At 41.0% G+C, this 25,377-nt stretch overlaps 1 protein-coding gene across 1 annotated transcript in view; it reads right to left on the bottom strand.

Moving 5' to 3' along the window:
- The window catches only part of ADGRV1 (adhesion G protein-coupled receptor V1), a 378,918-nt gene that overhangs the window by 185,964 nt on the left and 167,577 nt on the right, over nucleotides 1-25,377 (bottom strand). The window contains exons 79-84 of the mRNA XM_074994210.1: nucleotides 23,353-23,760; nucleotides 19,501-19,685; nucleotides 16,763-17,012; nucleotides 16,432-16,571; nucleotides 14,108-14,268; nucleotides 13,615-13,715 (exon numbers count right to left, since the gene is read on the bottom strand). Coding sequence (XP_074850311.1) covers nucleotides 13,615-13,715; nucleotides 14,108-14,268; nucleotides 16,432-16,571; nucleotides 16,763-17,012; nucleotides 19,501-19,685; nucleotides 23,353-23,760 — 1,245 coding nt within the window. The remainder of the gene's footprint in view (nucleotides 1-13,614; nucleotides 13,716-14,107; nucleotides 14,269-16,431; nucleotides 16,572-16,762; nucleotides 17,013-19,500; nucleotides 19,686-23,352; nucleotides 23,761-25,377) is intronic.

The following is a 25,377-nucleotide window of genomic DNA, read 5'->3' on the forward strand; positions in this document are numbered from 1 at the left end:
TCTGACCCCAAACAATCCGTACTTAGGACTGGTCCAATGACATAACTTGAAGCCTCTTGGATAGTGTTCTAATGCTGCACTGTCTCAGCCTGATGTAAGAGTGTTTCAGTCGTCTAAGCCCTTACGGCAGCAGAAGAAGCTGAGGAAGGGGGTTAGAAACTGCTACACCTAAGTTTCACTTTATGCAAGGCTGATACTCCCTTGGCCAACTCTGACAGTTTTGGGGCACTTTGCACCAGCAAGAAGCAAAAAGCAGCCTCAACATTGGACCACTATCTTTAATGGATTCTATAAGCAAATAGTGGCCATCTATAAAATTTTGATTTTACCCTTATTAATTAGTGGTAGTGTTGGTTTTCCCTACACTTCAGATGCACATAAGCGTCCTCAATATTGAAAAGGTATCTCAGAAAGAAATAAAATTATAACAAAGAATGAAGAATACATCAGCATTTGGATAATGAATCTAATTTTTTTTAAAAAGATACAGTGACTTCCTACAATGCAAACATGGGCTTAGTCTTACTGATCTGAGTAAAGTTGTTTCATTGTTAATAACCAAATAAAACTATTTTTTCCCAAAAAACGATTATAGTGTCTTATGATGATTTAATAACACATTATGACCTCCTTGTCTTCATTTTATGGTTACCATCTTTAAAAACTACACAAACGCTTCACATATGTAATATATAATTTAGGTAGTAAAAACTAATTTTAATCATTTTTAATAAGAGCGGCAATGTTTTGCATTCATGATTAACTTTAAACATGTGAGTAGCACCAATGAGTGGGATTATCATGTGCTTAAAGTTAAATATGTGCATAAAACAAGTCTTAATGCATAATGTAAATCACTTTAATTAGAGATCACTCCATCATGTTAATAGAATATTTGCTAAGAAATGAGTCATTCTACAATAATTGCAATCACTGTGATCATCTGCACTTAAATGGGTGTTTAGAGTACTCAGCAGTTAAGAAATGATCAGTATCTCGCAGGATCAGACCACACAACACCTGTTGGATGTTAATTAAATATCTTTGAAACTGCAAATTGTACCTAATAGAATACATATACATGCAATATGAAAATTTGATAATTACTAAAGATAATACTACCTAGAAGCTGGTGCTATTTTCAGTGTTATTGGATTCCTTATAGATGAAGCATGGTGAGTGAAAATTTCCCTTTCCAGTCCAAGTACAGTGGGGCTCCAATACAATTGCTTGGCTGCTACTACATCAGCCTGTAAACTGAAATAGCAGTTACTGTCCTCCTAGGACAGCAGTTCTCAAACTGTGCGTCAGGACGCCAAAGTGCATCACAATCCCCTGTGAATGGGATCCACAGAGCTGATTTAGACATACTGGGACCTAGGGCTGAAGTCCAAGTCCCCAGTGACAAGGGATGAAGCCAAAAGTGGTGCTCAAGCCATCTGCCTGGAGCTCAAGCCCTTGAGCTTTAATCTTGCCCCGCACCCAGAGGCTTGGGCTTTGCCCTTCCCACCCAGGGCAGTGAAACTTGTGAGAGCTCAAGCTGCAGTCCCTCCTCCTGGGGTCATGAAGTACTTTTTGCTGATGGAAGAGGGTAGTGATGCAATGAAATTTGAGAACTCCAGATCTTGGATGCTTGCACAGTGTCAGAGCCCAGCTCCAGCAGAAAAGTATGCACCATCAGTGCAGCTCCTCTATGGTGACTGGCATGAGTGACTGCCTGCGAAGGGTTAAACCCAGAGAGAGTGGGTTCTCTATTGGTAAGCAGCCAGGTGAGTCAATAGGAAAAGTATGGGATTGTTTAACTGAACAGTTGCTTGCTGAGAGGGGGATCTTTTTCTGACACAACAGACATGTCAAGCTGGCAAGTTTAATAAATCCAGTAAATATTTAGGCCACAACATGACCTGGGCATACAGATCTCTAAGTTGAAAGGAAATGTTTAGTTAGACGCGATCAGGCTATTATTTTTTTATTTTATTTTGGGTTTGATGGAGAACTTTTCAGGATTGCTGAAATATCCTCCTTATTTCCTAGCCCCCGACACCTGTAACTTCTAAACTGAATCTCAGGGAAGTAATTCTCTGTGCTATATCACTTTCTTTGTATACTTTACTTTTGTTTTGTTAATGAATCACTTTTTAAGCCAATGATTTGATTCCTGTAACCTAGAGAAGGGTCTGTATACATCAATGCCTAACACTGAAAGGGTAGCTATCAGATTGCAGCTTAATTTATTTCCTTTGTTTTTAACCTCTCTCCTAAGGGAGGGGTGAAAGCTTGTGGTTACCCCACAGGGAGTCATCCCAAGTATGTCCTCCTGGGTTTTAAAGGTGGGGTTTCTCACTTGGGTGGTGGCAGCTACCTGCCAGAGTCAGGGAACATGTGACCTTGGGAAGTTTTTTTAAGCAGAGCCTATAGAGGTGAGATACCTTTAAGGTCTTTTGCAGGACCCCACCTTCTGCATTCAAAGTGTCAGAGTCCCGAGGATCAGCCTTGACAGTCACCCAGTGCTGAAGAATACTCAAGATGAAGTCTTTTACCAAAGTCTGTGCCTTCCCAACCTCTCCCTTTATTAAGTAGCTTTGGCCCTGATCTCAAGGCCATGAACCAACTGGAGAATCCCAAAGTCCTCAAACATTCTGGGCTCAGTGTGTCACCTCAGAATGAGACTTAGCAGTGCACAGGATGTACAGTCCTCCTTCAATGCCTGCCTCCCACGCAACAGTTAGCCTTTATGTTTTCACAGTATTTTAAACTCTCCTGACTTGTACAATAGTCAGTGTGTGGGGCGGGGGTGGCAGGATCTAACTCACTGTTTTGCAATTCCGTTATGCAATACTCCTGTGCAAATTCCACTTGTAGCCCTGTGCTCTATAATTTTCATTGTAAATTGATGTTTATATTTACATTCCAGGCACAATCACATGTTGGTAATAATCCTGCAGTTTCCTAGTTTGTCTGAGTTTCTAATTCATCCATCACATATATTGCTTGGGACAGAATGATCTTTAGGAAAATTGTATTAAAATGTAACTTGAAACTACAATCTGATCAACCATTTCATAAGACTTTTTCATGGTTAAATATCAGTTCGACTACCGGATTTGTTTTCTGTCTTTTTTAAAAAATTTAGGGTAGATTATTTATTTATTTATTTTGCTAATGTATTCCTAAGCTCGTCTGGAAAAGCAATTAACGTTTAATATATATAACTCACAGACTATACTGCAAAATTCTTAAATCATTCATTATATTTTATTTCAAAGCTCACAGTCTGACAGTCATTCTTTAGGGTGTATGGAACTTCTAGGATTTGTATTGGTCTTGGGAAAATTCATTTTTATAGTCATTAAAAATTGCTTGAAAAATATTTAATTTTATTTCCTCTGGGAAGATAAAGCAGGTGTGTTGTATACTCACATGAAATCAGACTAAAAGCAGTCTTTCTCCTGGCCTGTGCTTTATATGTACTATTTATTTACAAAAATAAATAACTGTTAAAAAGGGCAGTTCCAGTTGAATATCTTTTGTATAAAATCACAGGAAAAATAAAATTACAACCTTCAAAAAGTAAAACTCCATTGCTACCTGCAGACAGAACTGCTGTGGACACAAATTTATCTGCAAAAAAATTCAACAAGTGCTCAAATAATAAATTACCCAGAGTTTTAGGAAGGCTTGCTCAGAAACATGTGCAGCATGCTCAGAACCCTATGCTGCCTTGGCTTCCCTGTGCCAGCTCCTATTCTAGATAGATAAAATCCGTCTCAGGTATGTCAACACAAGAGCCAGACCCAAAACGTAGGTAGAGACAATTCTCCGCCCATTTCACAGTGAGGCAAAGCCAGACAATATGTGAATGCTGCTGTTTGCATCCTTCCACATGTGGTCCTCAAATATTTATATGAACTGCAGGGCAACAAATCTCAAGCATCTGTGCTTTACAGTGATAAACAGGCTATTATTGGCTCCACTGTCAGCTGACTGCAACGAGGACAGCGTATTGTGAAATAGCTGTAGGTGTGGGCGTATGGAATGAGACCATAAACATTTGTCATGGCATTGCTCATACGTCCCAAAGTTTTGGCAATGAGTGGGAGAAAAATGGGAAACAATTGTTGGGCAGGAGATACCAAAAGATTCTGTTAATGTTACACTATGTTTCAGAACTGAAGAAGGGATCAAACTACGTAAAGGTATAATTCTTAAGTGTGGGAAAAGCATCAATACAAGGGCATTAATAGGATCGCAAGTCAATAGTAATATAAATAATTAAGTAAACTAGTTAGATGATATACAAATAACATATTAGTTGGTGAAAAATGTATGATGTAAAGGATAGTTTAACTACATAAATATTTGAAACAGTTCTCTTCCTTACCTGCCAGACCACTCAGCCAGAGTTAAGTGCATGGATTCTCCCTTCTTGCTAAGAGGGAGGTAGGGGTGGCAGAGAAGCTTCCATAGTACCATTGTCCCTGACCCAGACCTGGTGGTGAGGAATCATGGCCTGCAGCAGAGCCAGTCTATGAGCTATCTATCAGACACAGCTGGCATGTAGCTGACTACATCACCTAATTGATGGGAAGACTCAGCAGACCAGCTCTTAGGCACAGTACAAATTTGATTGTGGATCACATCATTTGCCCATGGCTGACTGTCCCAGCCCTGCCTCAGAGCTAGCCTTGCCTCTGTTCAAATTACCAGACCCTGCCTCTCTGTGCTAGATTTCTGACTATGGCTTTGACATCTGGCTCCTATTCCTAGCTAGTGACTTCTGTGCCAGCCTCTAGACATGACTGCCCATGACAATGTTTGACACAAGCAGAACTCCATCTGCATCACGTAAACCATCTATTATTTAGGTCTCTTGTCCTTAAAGGTCTAGAGCCTCAAAGTACTTCAAGTTTATACCAAGTCTCACAGTATTGTGCAGTCACTGAGCTTCATTTGCATAGGCTACCTATTCATTATTTCTTTCTCTAGAAACATTTAGGGAGTCACAAAAACATACATGAATTTAGTTTTAGGGGGATAGTGGTCTCTCAGCAAGGTTCAGAGAAGGTAAAACACTCAATCTTGTGGCCAACATTTCTAAGAGTCAGGGCTCTCTCTGCTCCGGGGTATGCTTGTAGTGCTGTTAACTCCACTACTACAGGGACGTCACAGCAAAAGACGGTGCAGACTGAGAACTTGGCTGTAAGAGACTTCTGAGGGAATTTCATGGCAAGAGAGAGAGAGCAGAAGACAATTACAGACCTTAGTGACTGAAGAGACCCTGTTTACTCAGCTCCTTAACAAATCTGATTTCCTAAACTGGCTTAGGTGACACTGCCTCCAGACAGAACCAAGCAAAGAGCTCCCTTGGGTTGCGAGACAGATTTGCAAAGACACCCTTGGACTTTTATGTGGATGGGTCAGATGGTGCAACCAAGAGACTATTGCCTGTGGGACACTCTTTGTGGCAGGTGGGAAGGGAGAAAGTTTACTGTGTGCATAGATATTCTGTTGCTGTGTTTTGCCAAGATTATGGCTGTTTTTCTTCTTCCCCATAATACAAATTTCCTTGTTTGGACAAAGCCTCACAACTTGCAAATGGGGAAGGAGAGCCACCAAAGTTGTGTTCCACTTCTCGAGGTTTCTGAGCAGGAACACAAGTGGGTTTAGTTTCGCAAGACATATTGAATCCAGCTCTTGTGTAAACTATTAGACAGAAAGTTTACGTTTTGGAATTAATTCCAACAGTTATCCCCAGAGAGATTAATTTTGGTGAAGAGATTAAAACACAATGACCTTAAAGAACAGCAAATGGAAACAGGTGCTTTTCAGTTTAGTTCTTAAAATAGCAGTGTTAGGGTTACATAACTGGGCATATATCTACAAGGGGCTTTTTTGTGCTTTCAGTTTCCAGGCTAAATGTGTGTCTGCAGAAATCGTCAATATTTTTCAACATTTCCCTCCTACTCCCTTGCAAATAACTGGTAGCTATTTACAGCCATAACTCCAGATTAACTTGTTTTGGGTTGTGGAATGCAGAATTGTCATAGATTGTGATATGATTATTTTTAAAATCGAACATTGCTTAGTGGCAGGATTCCATCTAGAACTTCAAGGTCACAAAAGGACAAAGCTTTCCATTTTTGCTGGATTGCATTCCAGGCTCATCATATGATTTCTTCCCTTCCACTCCCCAGTCCAGATTCCCTTATTTCCTCTTTTGGCTCTCTTCCTCCTGCTCACTTCCAGACTTCCAAACGTGCCTCCCAGGAATCACAATTTCCTCTGCTTCCACGTGACTTGTGGCCACAGTGGTCATCCACTTCAGGTTTCTTCTATGCTTATTAAAATCTACAGTGTAGCATTAACAGTTCTGTAGAGGAACTTATTCCTTCATCCTACTCTACAACTAGTCAAACCCTAAGAATTAAAAAAAAAAAAAAAAAAAACATACGCACAAAAATCCACCAAACCATAGATTAGAGACGAGGGGCATGAAGTAATGTCTTGAACCACCTTTTGTTGGTGAAACAGCTTTTAAGTTTACCCAGACCTGAAAGAGAGCTTATTTTTCTCACCAACAGAAGTTGGCTCAATAAAAGATATGACCTCACCCACCTTGTCTCTTGAACATCCTGAGACCAACACAACTACACTTACAAGGCATACAAATAATGAATTGTAAGAAATCTTATAAAACATACCAATTATTTTTCAACTTATCCTAAAATAAAATGTTGAACAATTCCCTCTCTAATTGAGTTTTTTTTATATTTTTTAAAAAGCAATTTAAGAAACAAAATCACAAATAACAATTCTAAGAAGAAATTCATTTCTTCTCAGATTTGGTAATTTCAGGAAGACCTACTTTTTCCTGGTTTACCTCCACTGAAGTAAATGGTGTTATCTCAAGACGAATGTAGCCCAATGGTTTAAAAAAAGTGATTATAACTGCTGTTACTGGTAAGACTAAGTGGACAATACTGCTGCAATATGAATGTCTCCCTCCTAAAAGTTGCACCCTTACTATTTCAAAGAGGTAATTTATTTATTAGAAGGAATATGTTGATAGAACATGGGTCCCCAATCTTTTACATATTCTGAACCACTTAACAAAATATGTAGATCTTTTACTGAATTAGCTTTACTCCCAGCCCTGCAATATAAATCCCACATCTTTACATCCTGTACATATATAGATTTGGTACATGAAATAATAATATTAAGACAATGTTAAGGAAACAAATGAAATGAGTACAAACTAATGTACTTTCAACTGAGATTTGTTAACTCACAGGAACTCGGTCTGCTACATGCAGAAACATCACTGTTCAAAGAGTTATACAGGCTCCATCATTACAAAAGAAGGCCATCAGGAAGATTCTGTTAGTTAATATTGGAAACTATTGTCTGAGGCAATGCATTTTTTTTAAACCAGGGAAATGGTACAGTGTTGGCAATGAAAATTTAGTCAGCCACTTTGGTGAAAAGATTTGACTGCCATCTACAGTCTACCATCATTAACACAGCTCAACTGAAATGCACACAAATAGTTCTTTGCCCACAAAAGCTTATGCTCCAAAATAGCTGTTAGTCTGTAAGGTGCCACAGGACTTCTTGTTATTCTTGAAGATACAGACTAACATGGCTACCTCTCTGATACACAAATGAAGATCACTGTAATCCTAATTTTAACATCCAGGGTGATGCATTGCCATAGTACTACAAATTCTCAGAAATACATTCTTACCCAAATCATCAGTTTTGTTGCATGATTATTTGAATATATATTGGGTATGAATGCAAGATACACAAAATATGAATGCATACACCTAAAAGTTCATTTTAGTGAGTCACAACTGAGACTGATCATAGAGGCTACAGATATGGAAAATGTAAGTTACTTTTACCATTAATCTAAACACAGGCGACAACAACACAAGCAACCTAAATCCATGATAAAGATATTTTGCCCTTGTCTCTCCAATATTTCATTCATATACACAGTCTAATACATACACTTACAACTTTTTTTCTGTCTAGTGGGCACAAGACGAGCATTACTGGCTATTCTCCACAATTCCCTTTTGGCAATATTCTGATATTTATATCGAACATTTAACATTGACTTTTTTGTACGATATCTGCTTTAAGCACTCCTTTAAGTATCTCTTAAAATGAGCTCCCATCACACAGGTTCATTCAGCAAAAATTCAAAGACCTGGGTTACCTAATAAACTGCTGATATGTATACGCTTTAAGTGTGTGTATCTTGTGATACATTTCTCATTAGTGCTCCTCATTTAGCTAAGGTATACAAGTATAGCTTTTACATATCTTTCCTCATAATGCTATTCTCCCACAAACAGAGCCAGTCCTACCCAAAAGGCAGGCGATGTGCCTACTTATGGACACATCACTGAGTGGGTGTCAAAATTCTTTCAGCTGTTTAACAGCTGAGAAATTCCTCTTGCTCCTACTGAGCAGCTCCCTCCTTCCTCCTGGTGCTCTGGAGCCACTATCTCCTTCTGAATGGCTGCTCTCCAGCTCGTCCCCTCCTTCCTGCCGAAGCAATAGCAGGTTGAGTGGCAGCTCCTGCTGAGCAGGCCTTTCTTCTAATGTTTATACCCTACCCTTCCTGGCTGCTTTACAGCTGATCACTCCCAACCACAAAGGACTCCCAACTTGGCAGAAGTGAGTCAGTGGAAGGGCAGCTGGAGACCTCATTATAGGTTAAGGGGCTGTAAATGGAAAGTAGATAAAAAATTTCTGGATTTTCACAAGTCTGTGTCAAGCAGCAAACTATTCCAGACACCACAAACATTTGAACACAGACTGTTACCTTCCTATTCCACAAAGTTATGCCTTTACACTAACAGCACTGGACTTATAAGCCGTGTCTACACGTGCATGCTACTTCGAAGTAGCAGCACTAACTTCGAAATAGCGCCCGTCACGGCTACACGTGTTGGGCGCTATTTCGATGTTAACATCAATGTTAAGCGGCGAGATGTCGAAGCTGCTAACCCCATGAGGGGATAGGAATAGCGCCCTACTTCGACGTTCAACGTCGAAGTAGGGACCGTGTAGTCGTTGAGCGTCCCGCAACATCGAAATTGCGGGGTCCTCCATGGCGGCCATCAGCTGAGGGGTTGAGAGATGCTCTCTCTCCAGCCCCTGCGGGGCTCTATGGTCACCGTGGGCAGCAGCCCTTAGCCCAGGGCTTCTGGCTACTGCTGCGGCAGCTGGGGATCCATGCTGAAGGCACAGGGTCTGCAACCAGTTGTCGGCTCTGTGGATCTTGTGTTGTTTAGTGCAACTGTGTCTGGGAGGGGCCCTTTAAGGGAGCGGCTTGCTGTTGAGTCTGCCCTGTGACCCTGTCTGCAGCTGTGCCTGGCACCCTTATTTCGATGTGTGCTACTGTTGCATGTAGATGTTCCCTCGCAGCGCCTATTTCGATGTGGTGCTGCGCAACGTCGATGTTGAACATCGACGTTGCCAGCCCTGGAGGAAGTGTAGACGTTATTCATCGAAATAGCCTATTTCGATGTAGCGTTCACGTGTAGACGTAGCCATATTGCGATATAGTACAAACCTTTTAATCTGCCATGTGCTCTCTTTTGTAACTCTTTCCACCCCATTATTGCTTCCCACTTTTCACCCTCCCCACTGGGTATATGTATTTCATATTATTTTTAACTTGCCTATATTACCTTGCCTTTTCTGAAGTTGATTCCAGTGATATGGGGGTGTGGGAGAGAAGAAAAAGAACAAAAATGCAGTTCAGAACCTTACCTCCCTCCCCAAAATGCATTAATATATCAGAATACCATGAAAATGTGAGTGAAGTCAACACAACACACAGGTGCTGTCCACTGGAAGAGGAATACATAGGTTTTAACTTCTGAGATCTTTGTAAACATAAGAACTACCTTTTGTGTTTGTCTAGAGGAAAAGCTCAAAAGTAGAGCTGGTCAGGAATTTTCTGAAACATTTTTTTCAAAAGATGATAAAGATTTCTATAAACAAATCACTACAGAAACAGAACAATATCAATAAATATCGCAATTCAAAAAATTTTTAAAAAAATCAAAATTGTGGAAAAATTCCATTTTGACACTTTCTGTTCAAAGCTCCATTTATTGGATCCCACTGACTATGTTTCAAAATTTTAGTAAATTTACATTTAAAACAATTATAATAAAAGTTCACAAGAGCATAAGAATGCTTATACTGGGTCAGATCAGCAGTCCATTTATCCCAATATCCTTTCTCCTGACAGTAACTAGTGACCGATGCTTGAGAGAGAATGAAGAAAAGAACACACATCAAATGAGTCATCATGTTACCCAATTCCAGTTTCCAGCAGCAAGTTTCCAGGTTTTTTTTTTTGGAAAGCAGTTATACTTTTGACCTTCATAACATCTTTTGGCAATGAGATCCAAGGTTGATGGCATTGGATAAAGTAGTATTTCCTGATGTTTTAAACAAACATAATTTTCATTGACTGATCCCAGATTCTCATGTTGTGGGAAGGAGTAAATATATACTTACACACTTTCTCCAAACGATTCATGAATATATAGACATCTATCATATCCTCCCTTAGTCATCTCTTTTCTAAACTGGAGGAATCTCTCCTCATACAGAAATTGTTCCACGCTTCCAAATCATTCTTGTTGTCCTCTCTACTTCTGCCAATTCTAATATAGTTTTTTTATTTTTTTAGATGGGGAAACCACAGCTGCAGGCAGTTTTCAAGGTGTGGGCGTACCACACATTTATTTAGCAGCATGATGATATTTTCTTTCTTACTATCTGTTACTTTCCTAATGGTTTTGGACTTCTGCTACAACATTAAGAGAACTAGCCACAATGATTCCAAGATCTTTCTTGAGTGGTAACAACTAATCTGCATATCCACCATTGTGCATTTATAGTTAGAATTATTTTTTCTAAAGTGCATTACTTTGCATTTATTAACATCGAATTTAATCTTGCCCACACGTACAGTTTTGTAAATTCCATGGTAACTCTTCACAGTCAACTTTGGATTTAACTACTTTGAAGAATTCTGTATCATCTACAGGCTGCACCATCTCACTGTTTGTCCCTTTTTATAGTGTCTGCAATCTAAAGTTGCTAAAATTATGTCCCAAGCAAATACCACAGACAAATTAATTATGGAAGATGAGTGTCTAAAGATGTTCAATGAAAAAAACCCATGCCCAATTAGAGCACCAAGACAGGTCTCAGACAGTACAAATAGCATTATCAGGCTCAACACAATCCCATTTGGGGCTCTGAGAGACATGACTTCTTTCACAAGTGCTTCTGATTTGCTCTGAGAAATTTATTATGGAATCTAGCCCTGAACTGCTCAACTGTACAACATAATTACAAAAGTGTTATTGATTTGCTTAATAAGCTCTCCCTTTGCTAGGCCAAACTGTTAAAAGTATTTATTGGCCAGCTGCAGCACTTTTTAAAAAATGTTATTATTTCTTCTGTTCAACATGCAGGAATATGGAGCTGTTGAACCAGACACTCTTAAATCCTGCCAACTGTTAGCTAAAAAAGTATATCTGAAAGTGCTTTTTGGAGGGGGAAAAAACCACACCATCAGAAAACAGATAAACAAGGTGGGATCAACTTCTGTTAACAGAAGACAACGGTTAATAGAAGTTGGTCCAATAAGGGTGTGCCTACACAAGGAACTAACTTCAGAGTTAGGCACTATATCGAAGTAGCCAGCAGATAGTCTACATACATTTTCCCTTACTTTGAAGTTAACTTTGAAGTAGGGAGTCCAACTTTGAAGTCCTCACTCTATTCCTGGGAATGGAGTAGTGCCCTACTTTGAAGTTTAACTGCAAAGTAGGGTGTGTGTAGGTGCTCTGCTTTGAAGATACTTACTTCAAAGTTGTACTTTGTAGTAAGCAACTATGAAGTTATTTTTGTAGCGTAGACACAGCCTAAAAGTTTCAAACTTTCTATTAACCAAAGTTACAGTAAAACATGAATGTATTTCCTCATATATTACTCATGTACAATGATGTTAGTATTTAAAGGACTTGGCTAAAGATTCTAGTTTGAGAACTGATAAGCTTAGCTCCTGAGTATGGTTTAAAGGGTGATCAAATTTCTAAATGCCTACTCCCTTTTCGGTGCTTCTCTTGTGTACATACTTGGTAAGAAAGTTTTTCCGTTTCAAAGACGGTATTTTACTATACCACAAATTCCAGAAGAGGAGGGATAACATTTCTTCAATAATTTTATGCCATATACAATATGGCCACTAACAATAAAGAAATCAATTCATCATTTTGTTTAAAATTTAGATCCTTTATTGAGGCATTACATAAGACAGTTGAGGTTCTCTAGGAAGTTGGCATTTTTGCGATAAGTTGGATTATCAATGGTCTATCCAAACAGTAAGTAAATCTCAAACAAGACTAGAGACCAAACAACACTATTCAATAGTGATTGCTGAGTTAAGAAATTTAGAGCACCAAAAATAAAAAATCTCCATTCATCCAGACCATCTTAGAAAGTTTGGACAAATTATCTAAATTCTGCCACTCAGCCCCTCTCCCTTAGATACCTTAATCAATCATCAGGAATTTACCTCCAGGAAATATTAAAGTGACTATTTGTTGTGGGTAAGAGCTAAGGTTATTCAATTAGGATAGCTCTTTCTGGATACTGATTTGAAACCATATCAAGATATATGTAGTAATGTTATTAATAGGAAGATCCTTATTATCAATATTCTGCATTCTTACCTTTACAGTTGCCTATAAGTTAGTAGGAGAGGAATTTATGTTTTATATACACACGCACACCAAAACATTTGTGTTTTTCCCATGTTTTTTCTGTCTCCACCCTGTTAATTTATTTCAATACAGCATATTGTTAGCCCAGATACTGTGTCATGTCAGCCAGTATTTTACATTCTCACTCTCCCACCAAAAACTCTCTTATACCAGTTGTAAAACAGATACTGCAATCCTTTATGAGTCATATTGCTTAATGTTACTTGGAAGCATATAGCTTTGCCTGAAGAGTGGGTGCAGACACACATTGTAAATGGGGGATGGAGGGTTAGGAGGAAAAGTGATGTGAGCTGCCACTGAGGCTCAAGGGGATGGCACCATCTCGAGGCTGGGAAGATGGGTGTCTTAATGGTCCCTACCTGCTCCTCAACCTGATCACGGTCATTGCAGCAGCTGGTCCAGCTCCTCCAAATCCTGCGGTAGTTTCTGCCCCACTGCAGGAATGTGTGACTTTATGAATAGGCAGAGGCCACACATTATTTCCAGTGAGGGGGTGTTATCCTCCAGTGACCTTCTGATTCCATCATCCCTACCTTTTCCCTTAAATATCGATATATTTTTCTTTGAAGTAACATAACACAATTTGTGATTTGGTGCATATGCGCACACATGGCATAACATGATACCTTATGTGCTAATTTTTCTCTCTCTTTCAAATGCAAAAAAAAATCCAAGCAAACCTCTAATGCTCTCCTCAGGAGCATCTATGGGAAAATGGGAGAAAAAAGAGTGTACATGATCAAAATTCAGAGACTTCAAAAGGTTTTTTATTTCTTCCTACCTGAGAACCCAAACAGGCAACCATCATATGAGTAAGAAGTTTAGCTGCAAACATGGAACACCTGGTGCAGAAAAGATGTGAAAGGATAGCCAAAGTGAAACCTGTGGGGGAGGAGAAAAAACTGTTCATACCTAGAATCATGGACAAGCATCATTATGCCAGATGGCAAAGTAGTTTTGGTATTGTTAAATAACTAAGGCCCTAATCCTGTAAAGACCTTACAAATGTGCTTAACTTTTAGTTCCCTTTGAACATGCTGAATTGTGCTTTAAAATTAAGCATGTGCTTAAGTTTTCACAGGTTCAGGACCTAGTGCACAATGCAGGGCATTTCTGTGCTTGCAACTTTTCCATTTTATTTGTATTTCATTTCCTTATAATGTGGAATGTTACAACTAACCAATAGTTGCAGTAAAGATGGCTTGTTATAATATTTTTTTCTTTAACAAGATCACAACAGTCATTTTACAAGAAATAAGGCTGTATTAACTGACCTGAAATACAGATGAATCCAGAAGAGAAAAAAGCTTCATTGTATGAAGACAAGTTATCTGTCTGGGCATACACTGCATAATTGGACATGTGAGAACATGAGCACTGCACGTAGTCTGAAGTGTCATCAACCACTTTGCAGAACTGACTGTCGGACAACCAGCTATAGCAAAAACAAAAGGTTTACATTGTCCTCATTCATGAGTGTTCATGTTGTGACTGATTTGTTAAATTAATCAAAGGCTGGAGTTAAATGGTCTTTCCTGTACTAGAGTAAACTGGTAGCTGTCTAAAACAAAAAAAGCAGTCCTATAGCACTTTAAAGGCTAACAAAATGATTTCTTAGGTGATGAGTTTTTGTGGGACAGACCCAGTTTTTCAGATCTGGAAATCTATCGAGGGTCAAAAATATGAGAGGGAACGCAGACAGGAAATACTATCCTTTTTGTTGTAGGAAGAAAGGAGGATGGGATCTGCCACAACTCCATGACTGGCTCTAAGTTAGCCTCATTAATTAGAAGAATCACCCTGCTGAGTCTTTCTTAAGCAAAAATATCCACTAGTTTGTGGGATTTTTCATGTACCTCTCCCACCAAGACACATAGAACAGCAGCCATTTCTTTTGTAAAACCTGTAATTGCCTGCTGGGGAAGGGTCAATTACTGCCTCAACAGACTCCTTTGGTGATGAGAAAAAGGAGGCACATGGCTACTTATTTTTTTTAAATTGGAGATACATCTACAACTGGATGGGACCTTAGGAGATCATCTAGTCTAGTCCCCTGCCCTCTTAGCAGGACCAAGCACCATACCTGACATCTATTGCCCCACTCCCTACATGGCCTCCTCAAGGATTGAGCTCACAATCCTGGGTTTAGCAGGCTAATACACAAACCTCTGAGCTATACCTCCCCGTCCTAACTGAGAAACTGTCTGCTGTCTGTTTGTGCTAGATGAATCAATGGCATGGATTCTACTTGCTCAGTCCCAGTCCAAGCTAAAAGAAGATTTTCTCTGCTGCTAATTGTCTTGACATGCACATGAAGAGACAGGATGATGCATATGACCTGACAGGTGGGGAAAAGCCTCACAGCATCCAGATATTCCACTGGTATGGTCCTAAGACCTATCCTTGAGTGGTCCACTGCCCCTTGGCCACTGTTGAGGCTACTGAGAGAAGCACGGTGCATAAGTCTGACAAGGGATCCAGGTCAAGAGACTCAGAACCTGAGCTCTGAGTCTGAAACAGCTGAAGATGCAGAGATCTCTGATAGTGGAGGAGAAGAACCCATTGGCACAGGAGAGAGAGTGAGTGCCTGAATCCACAGATGATGGTACCAGGGAAATCATAGCTGGCTTTCAGCTCAGTTGGGCCATCTGCTAAGTTAAGGAAAAGCCAGTTGTAAAGGCATGGCAAGCTCCAGAGCAGGGGCCCCTATTCACTATTACTAGCTAAAAACTTCCTGGACCACTAGGGAAATTGGTAACAAGATGTTCAGAAATTCCCTAGCAACTGCATATGCCACCATTGGAGACAGTACAGGAAGTTTCTCTTGGTTTTGCATTTATTGCAGAAGACAGCTTGAAGAAGCTACAGTGGACACTGCAAGGATTGGTCTTGAAGGACATGGCACAGGTTCTGGAGTCAATGATTCTTGGCTCTCAGATGAAGAGTGTGTTCCAGAGAATGCCTCATTTCAGAGTCTGTCCCAAAATTCTTTGCTTTTAGGAGGCTCCCATATTGCCAGTCTTGTTAAGTGAGGTACTGAATGCCTGATAAGTCTTGTGACTCTTCCTCAGCACCAGTGACAGCAAATGAGCAGCCGACAAACAATTCAGGCAGAGCACTCCTCACAGGAGCTGACACATCCAATGTCCACTCTGACTGGGATGACTGCAAAGGTGGTTGCAGCTCTGCCTCCTCAGGAAGACACTTAATCCTAGACGCTCTATCCCTCTCTGAGCAAAGCTTAAATCCTTGTCTCTCATATAGGCTCCCCCACCCCCAGGCATGTTTGGCAGCAGAGGTGTGGCTCACTCACTGGCATCAATTTGCTACCTAAACAACAAAATTTAAATCTCAGAAACTGAGGCACAGTTCCAGTACCATTAACTGTACAGAAGTTAAAAGTGGTCAGACTAAAGACCTTAAAACCGAAACTGCTTAACTGTAACTAAACCTCTAAATACTTTTTCTAAGAAAATATGCACACAGGTTGCACCTCCCAAAACCTAGATCCTCTGGTCTGCCAACATCCAGATATGTATATGCACATACAGATTTATTATGGAAATTCAAAAGTTAAATTGTTATTTATAAAGCATACCTTCCTGCAGCCTGATTCCAAAGGAGGCACAGAGACTTTTGAGGAACAATCCGACTGTCTGTAGAATAAATTCGGTAGATAACTTCATTGTTATCCTTCAACAGGTGTGAACGTTGACCCTTCAAACTCATTGAAAAAATCTAAGACAACATAAACAAAGTACACATGTATTCAAAATTAAAATTCAGAGGTCAATGCATAAATATAACTACACGTCCACATGCACAGAAACATACTATGATACACTACAGAAAATAAAAATCTTTCAATCAGAGATTAACAACAAACTTCAATTCAAATCCTATAAAAAGAAGCTACTGCCCTTTCATACCTTGTTTTTTAGGGCAGTTCTTTTATCATCATTTATAAACCACTGTTGGCTGCTGTATTCTGTAAACTGTACAAATTTACAGTTTTCATCTCTAGGAGGAGAGGATGCAATGGAGACCTCCAACAAGCGCTCAGGAACTCTGATTGAATCTCCATCTTTTCCATCAAATTTGTGTCCATTGATTTGTTGAGGGTACCAATGATGGGCCATTATTGCAATGTATGGGCAGCTGTCAAGGATGGTTTTGCCTCTGAGGGGGAGAGAGAGAGAGAATGAGATCCAATAAGTGGAATAAAAAGGCAGTCCAGTAGCAATTTATTAGGTGGTCTTTAAAGTGCCACTGAACTGCCATTTTGTTTTGATAGAATATAGACTAACGCGGCTATCTCTCTGTTACTAATAATTGGAGTAGTCATTCATTCATTCCAAGGAGTGCAGTGACTCCCAGGCCATGTCTACACTACAGTGATCTTTTGAAAGATGATCTTTCAGAACATATCTTCTGGAAGATCTTCTTTTAAAAGAGCACATCCACATAGGAAGAAGCAGATTGAAAGATCGATCCGCTTTTTCAATAGAGAGCATCCACACAGCCCCCACTCTTTGGAAAGAATGGACCAGGTATAAAAAAAAATCTGGCACCGTGAGGACTGCTCTTTCAAAAAAAAAGAAAAGGTGGGGCTTGTGGAGCATCTACACATGCTTTTTTTTTTTTTTAATTCCTCCCAAAAGAAGCTTTGGAAAGGAGGCGCTCTTCCTGATCTGGGAGCAGAAGAGGGCTTCCAGAAGAAAAGGCGCATTTTTTCAATTTCAGATCAAAAGAGCACATTTTGTATGTGGACGCTCCCCATGTTCTTTCGAAAAAGAGCCTGATTTTCTCAAAGAACTTGCTAGTGTAGACAGAGCCGTAGAGTTACTCTTCATAATGGAAGTTTGAAAATTTCATTTTTAAAAACTAAGAATTTTAGTGCCTCTGTGATTTGCAACAGGACTTTGCCGTTTGACAGAAGAGAAGCCATGGGACCAATGAAGTGCTTTTTGATGCCCTCATGAAAATCGAATTCAGAAAGGGATGAAATATAAATTATTAGAAGTCATAATTTCTCTTCTGTATTTTGCTCAAGACAGCTTGCTGTTGAAACCCTTCAACATTCCACTGGTATTCTACATTCAGCTCAGTCTCCAGACAGGTCACAGTCTAGAGAAAACGGGTGGATATTCCTGGTTTCACCCTTTAGCCTGGACATGGAGCACTGGGCTGGGAATAAGGAGCCCTCTAACTCTAAGGCCGTTTCTACACAGGCCACTTCCTTTGGAAGTGGCATGCTAATACAGGGAGTGAAAGATGCTAATGAGGCAAGGATGCAATTCACATGCCTCATTAGCATAACATCACGTGATTTGGAGTCTGGAAGACTGTTCTTCCGGACTGCAAAACACCATGTAGAAGCGTGGCCCCGGGGGGGCTTCCAGAAGGAAGTCCTCCTTCTGGAAGCCCCTTCTTCCCAAAAATTTTCATGAAGAAGGGTCCTCCAGAAGAGGGACTTCCTTCGAGGAGCCCCCCATGGCGGCTGCGCTTCTACACGAGGTTTTGAAGTCCAGAAGAATGGTCTTCCGGACTCCAAATCATGTGATGTTATGCTAATGAGGCATGGGGAATTTGCATCTTTTGCTCCCTGCATTAGCATTCCACTTCCAAAGGAAGTGGCCTGTGTAGAAACAGCCTGAGGTTGGTAGCATTATGCCCCAAGCCTCCAGACTGCTAATCCTATTCCTTCCCTCTACAAAGCCGTGTCTACACGTGCATGCTACTTCGAAGTAGCGGCACTAACTTCGAAATAGCGCCCGTCACGGCTACACGCGTCGGGTGCTATTTCGAAGTTAACTTCGACGTTAGGCGGCGAGACATCGAAGTCGCTAACCCCATGAGGGGATAGGAATAGCGCCCTACTTCGACGTTCAACGTCGAAGTAGGGACCGTGTAGTCGTTGAGCGTCCCGCAACTTCGAAATAGCGGGGTCCGCCATGGCGGCCATCAGCTGAGGGGTTGAGAGATGCTCTCTCTCCAGCCCCTGCGGGGCTCTACGGTCACCGTGGGCAGCAGCCCTTAGCCCAGGGCTTCTGGCTACTGCTGCGGCAGCTGGGGATCCATGTTGAAGGCACAGGGTCTGCAACCAGTTGTCGGCTCTGTGGATCTTGTGTTGTTTAGTGCAACTGTGTCTGGGAGGGGCCCTTTAAGGGAGCGGCTTGCTGTTGAGTCCACCCTGTGACCCTGTCTGCAGCTGTGCCTGGCACCCTTATTTCGATGTGTGCTACTTTGGCGTGTAGACATTCCTTCGCAGCGCCTATTTCGATGTGGTGCTGTGCAACGTCGAAGTTGAACATCGACGTTGCCAGCCCTGGAGGACGTGTAGACGTTACTCATCGAAATAGCCTATTTCGATGTTGCTACGTCGAAATAAGCTATTTCGATGTTGGCTTCACGTGTAGACGTAGCCCAAGTGTGCTGTACAAGGCACTCTGTTCTGTAGTAATAGTCTAAAATACCACATCTTACTTTGGTGCCACTGCTATACTTCATGAGAATTCTGTACATGGGTATTACACCAAGGCAAGTCCTCATCAGATTTTCTCAGAATGTGCTCTCCTGTCTAATATACATATTTAAGGCTTCTTGGCCCAAAGCAGTGTATTTGTTAGATATTTTTACCATGTTGTGTAAATTAAAAATTATTTACTTTTCACCAGGTGATCCACATATTACTCCGGTCAAGAGGGAAAAGGCAAACTTCTCAGTAACTTCAGCAAGCAGACTGTAGCCCCTTGTGTCCTTGCGCTTTGGACTAGCAAGAGTGCAGAGTATTTCATAGAAAAGATTTCGGCTTTTTTCCGTGAGCACCTGTTTTTCACCTTCGACCATTATCTAACATGGAGGAAAGAAAGAAAATGGTGTCACTTACAGCAGTATAAAAACAATCATTCCTTGATTTTTCCAAGAACTAGTACTTATGACAGTACCTAAACTATGTTATGAAAATAAATAAGATAAAATATTTCAATTATTTGACTACATTTATATACAGAAAAATGTCATAAAAAGTGAAAAGTTAACTAATAAAATCTAAGACCACACTCCTGGAAAAAAAAATCTCAGGGCACTGACTGCTTGGAGCTCATTGTGAGACTGGAACTCAATCTCAAGACTAGATGAGAATTATTTCTCAGGCCCAGCATTACTGAAATGTAAATAAAGAAGACTTCATTAGAAACACACTTAAAATAAAAAGTCATTGCTTTTAAACAAATTATACAATTGTGTCTCATTGTTTTGGTTTCAATAACTCATTTGTTTTTACAGTAAAGCATTTTATTGCTTTGATACACTCAGTTTTTCCTCAGTTAGTTGTCAAAAGGCAGATTTTCTATTTGACAATATGAATTAAAAATGAAATGTTGCTAATTAGGTTTTCTCAATGGCTGGGTCTACACATGCCCCTTCCTTTTGAAAGGGGCATGTTAATGAGCAGGTTTGAAATATGCTAATGAAGTGCTGCATGAATATGCAGAGCCTCATTAGTATAATGGCAGCCATGGAGATTGAAAAGCGCGGCTTTTCGAATCGCTTGCTGCCTGTGGAGACGGGACCTTCCGAAAGGACCCCCCCCCAGTTTTCGAAAGCCCTTCTTCCAATCACATATAGGAAGAAGGGCTTTTGAAAACTCGGGGGGGTCCTTTCAGAAGGTCCCATCTCCACGGGCGGTGCGCAATTCGAAAAGTCGCACTTTTGAATCACTGCGGCCGCCATTATACTAATGAGGCTCTGCATATTCATTGCAGCACCTCTTTAGCATATTTCAAACCTGCTCATTAACATGCCCCTTTTGAAAGGAAGGGGCACATGTAGACCCAGCCATTGTGAGCACACTTGCAGTACAATCTTAAATTCTCTCATTTTAGTTCTGAAGTTTTCATTTTTCCCGTTTATGCCATCAAGATCTCTTCAGCTATCCCTCTGTGTGAGGATGGTATCTGCCAAGGAGGTGCACAGGTGAGTTTTTTTAAGTGGCAGAGGACCCCAGCTTTTGTTCTGCAGATTTTCCCAACCAGAAGTGACAGGTTTGATCCGGGAGGAGACATAGTTGGTGTTGCATTCTTTCCTTCCTCCTTTGTCATCTCTCTGTTTCTACTCAAAGTGTGCTGTGTTTCAGTGTATGGTATAAGGTCACTGTGTTCTTTTCTGCTCCTGGTCGTTCCAGTCTGGTAATTCGTCCCTTTAAAGGTGTAATTTCAGTCTATCATTGAAATACTTCTGCTGCCTTCTGTGTGCCCCTCTCCCCTGACTTAACTGAGAGAAAAGTACTTATTTGAGTATGAGTGTCAGGCTATCACACACCAGGGCCATCCCAGTGGAACTGGCATTTCATGGCCTGTGCATCTATACTGATGTGTTGGCTGCAAAGAGAAAGGTAATATTGTGCACTAGTCCTCCCAGCTGATCCTGAGAACTGTCCTGAGTTGGCACTGATGGAACCACTGCAGCTGTTTGAGATATAGTTTGTAGGCTACCCTGGACTCATACTCGGAGAGAATGGTGGGGATGGCAGCTTCCTTGCAGACCAAGATCTTGGTGCCTGTTTATAGGTCCCTATTACTGAATCCTTGTTTGAGTAGTCCTCCAAAACATTTGCTGACACAATGGATCCTGTATTCAATTTGTTCTGAGGTTGGCTATTTGGGATATGTGGCTCCAATGGTGCAGAAAATAGACAACAATTTCCAGCATGTGTCTGCTCATGGCGGTTTGTGGTGTACAAAGAATCATTTATGCACATGAGGACTGAGTGAGGACCTAAGTTTCCTTGAGCTTTGTGGCACAACTGATTCAGAAGAAACGCAGAGAGGACCAGGAACTGTTCATGGCATTCTCTGTCCATCAAAATTCATTTCCATCACCAAACTATTCTGTGATGGGATGATTGACACAATTTTGTGCTACAGTTCAGAGACAGAGCCATTCATCATTTAAACCAGTGTCAAGCAGGGCTGTATCCTTGCTCCAACACTCTTCTCCATTCACATTGCTGTGATTCTGATTTTCACTCATGACCACCTTCCTGCTGGAATAGGGACTGAGTGTTGTATGTATAGCCAACTCTTCAATCTCCAGCACCTCCAAACAAATTCTAAGATCATGATAATTGGTATCAGTGACCTTCAGTATTCAGATGACTAGATGTTTCTTGCACACAAAGAGGCTGACATACAGAGCACCCTAAATCTTTTTGCTGATACCTTTCACAGCCTGGGTAACTCTCTCACCAAGATATAGTGCACAAACTATTGTCAAAATTATGTAATGAAAACATGCTCAGTACAGGAGTTAGGTTCATAAGGAATCGGAACAAATATACAGGTCTTTCAAAAGTTCTAACTATGTTAATTTCAATAACTCTCTACATATACTCTACATACTCATACATAAATTCCTGCCTTTATACACAATGAAATGTCTTGAGTCTGTACTATTGCACTACTTGGAATCTTTGAGCTAGATTCGCTGGCACATTGTGGCCCCTATGCACCACTCTGGAGATATAAAGGGGCCAGAAAGCAGTTGGATCTGGCTAGCTAAGAAAATCCACCTATTGAGGGAAACACTGAACTATTGCAGTGCCAAAATATTCAGTTTCCATGTCATCCTACAACTCCAAGGCCTAGGCTATGTCTACACTAGAGGGTTTTGTTGGAGCATCCATATTCCAAATGTGCTTTGGAATGCAGAATGCAGCACTCTTATTGAGAGCTGTACCCAGCTCCCCATGAGGAATAACACCCATAAGGACAGAGATATGTCAACAGAAAGCTGGTTTGGACATTCAGGTGTCGGGGGGAAGGGCTCTGTCACCAGACAGTACTTCTGGGACACTAGGTAGCCCTGTCTGCTGTGCTCCAGTTGGCTGGTTTGCAGTGCAGCTGCCCTGTCGACAGAGGATTACTCTTGTGTTCCGCTTGGTAGTTTGGCTGCGATCTATAGACTATAGACAGAAGTTTTGTTGGAAGATGTCTTCTGACAAAAATTTCTGTCAACAAATCCCTATAATATAGACATAGTCCAAGTGCAGAGAATTGAGAATGCAGAGAACATGAGAGAGGCACAGTGTTTTCTGACAGTCCCTAGTTGATGTCCTTTCTGTGGGGAACCACCAGATAGGTGGTTAAAGTAGCTCACAGGCCAGCACAGATCCACCCCATGAATCAAGAAAACGTAAGTTCTTTAATGCCATTGCACCACGGGGGAATGTGATCCTTTATATGTTAGTGAATTCTCAGTCTGCTTTTTAACCTTTGGACTTGGTTTTTAATTCTTGGAAGCTGTCATTTTTAGTCTAATTGCTGACAGGCAGGCAGGCTCCTTCCTTACCCCCTGGAATCTTTTACCAAGGATTCCACTAGTTCTATTTTTAGAACTGCAGCACTGTCTCTTAAAGAATCACTACTGCTGATTATCATTTTGGTATGTTCACAATCCATAAAAGTTACCACACCCTTTTGCAAACCAGTCATTTTGAAAGGGGCATGTGAATATTTACCTTGTCTATTATGTACATCACAGCAGTGAGCTGCTCTTCTGTAGTTTCTGTGGAAATTTTGACATTTACGTTCTGGAGCACCCTGTCCAAAATGATATCATCAAGTGGCTGGTACAGTTGGTCAGCTAGCCCCCAGACTGATTGGGAGTCTGAATCTGAGACAATAGTGATGTTGGCAATACCATATGAGTCATCTACTCTGGCACCCCCCGTGGGGTTAGAAAGCACAACCTGGAAACGCTTAGGGAATGGATTTAAGGACCCGGTCTCTGGAATCAGTGTTACATCCAGGACAGCATTTCTCTGACCAGGTTCAAAAGTCAGTATGCCCTCAGATCTGGCGAAATCTTGTCCTGCAATAGCTGGTGATATGAAGGTGCGGCCAACAGCTTCAGGTCTCTTCAGCTCCTGGAAACCAAACAAGAGAATTCTAGAGAACATCATAATAATGCAGAGGGTTTAAAACTAGATGCACTTACAGGGATTTTAAATGGGTAAAATCCTTTTCTTTCTTTTAAAATGTGAATATAATCTGTTAAAATTAAATTTAGTGTTAATCTGGAATATCCTCCCCACATACATTCACTATTGAACCAAAAGGATGTAAGGTAAAAGACTTTGTGATGTGGTCTGCAAAAAAAATTGAGAGGAGGGGGAAATAAGTTTCCAATTCTGACAGACCTTTGTTATTAATCAGGCATGTGAAAATTTGAATGATGTATTGATTGATCTTGAATATACCAGTGACCTGGGACAAAGGGGTTCAGGAGTTATAATTATTAGGGAAAACTATGTAATGTAACATCTATGATTCATAAGAAGAACAGGAGTATAATTCTACATCTGCACACCAGCAATTCCTAGGCTCTTTGACAGCTGCTACTCATATTCATTGGCTGCAGAAGAAGGCCACTCCGTTAAGGGAAAGCTAGATACTGTAAATAAGTAACCACCAAAAAGCTTGAGGCACAATTGAAGTAAATGAAAATCAGAGTATATTAAGTAAGGATGATTCTAGACAGCTGCCAGAGGACATAACAGACTCCAAATTAAAAGGACACAAACTTAAGTTTAGGGTTAGTCACATTCTGAAGGAGACATTCTGAAGGAGGTAAGTAAAGTGCCATAGAAATTTTTCCCAGACAGAAACAGACACATTAACATATTCAAAAAATGTTAGGCAAATCCTGGACCATCTTATGTATCATACACCAGGGCACCATTGCGGCCCTTCAGATCTGTGCACTTCTCCTCAGATGCAGGTCCACCAGCAGGGGCTGGGTAGAGCAAAGGGGACAACTGCCCATGGGGGCCAGTGATGCAAATGGGACTCTGAGCTCCAGGCCTCTGCTGCTGCTACTTCAAGAGCAGTGGTGCCAAGAGCCCTGGGCCTGTTAAATTGCTGCTGGAAGGCCACACAGTGCAGTCCAGTTAGCGCTGGGGTGGGGGGAGTTAGGGGGTCATGCTGCACTCCATGCAGCGCTGTGCACTGCCCGGCCCCTTCCAGGACACAGAGACAGGCCCTCCCACTCCAGCCTTGCCCAGGGGCCCAGCAAGCCTGTCAGCCCCACTGGATTTACTGTTCCTGTCTCTGACCCCTCCTCTGCACTCCTTTGACATTTCATATGCAATATACACTACTAAGCAGGAAGCAGAACTCTGTGTTGCTCTCAGGGGGTTCCCCACATAATACAAGGTTCTCAATTCCGTCTTTCCTCTCCCTACTATAGAAATGTACTGTTTCCACCATGATCACGGCATCTTCTCTGGCCCAAAGAAGGGACTAAATGATTTTTTAAACATATGAATATATTTCTGTAAGCATTTAAACACCACCTAGCATGAGAAGGCTCTAGTCCTGATTGGAGCCCCTGGGTGTTACTATAATAAAAATAATCACTCTCTATCCTATGGTATCCTGGAGTATCTGAGCTCCTCACAGGCAATATATTTATCTGCACAATGCCTCAGGGAGGAGGGCAGAAATATACATATTTTATAGAGGGGAATTTGACACAAAGAGAA

This window comes from Carettochelys insculpta, chromosome 5 (genome assembly GCF_033958435.1).
Source record: "Carettochelys insculpta isolate YL-2023 chromosome 5, ASM3395843v1, whole genome shotgun sequence".
In the NCBI taxonomy this organism is placed as follows: Eukaryota; Metazoa; Chordata; order Testudines; family Carettochelyidae; genus Carettochelys; species Carettochelys insculpta.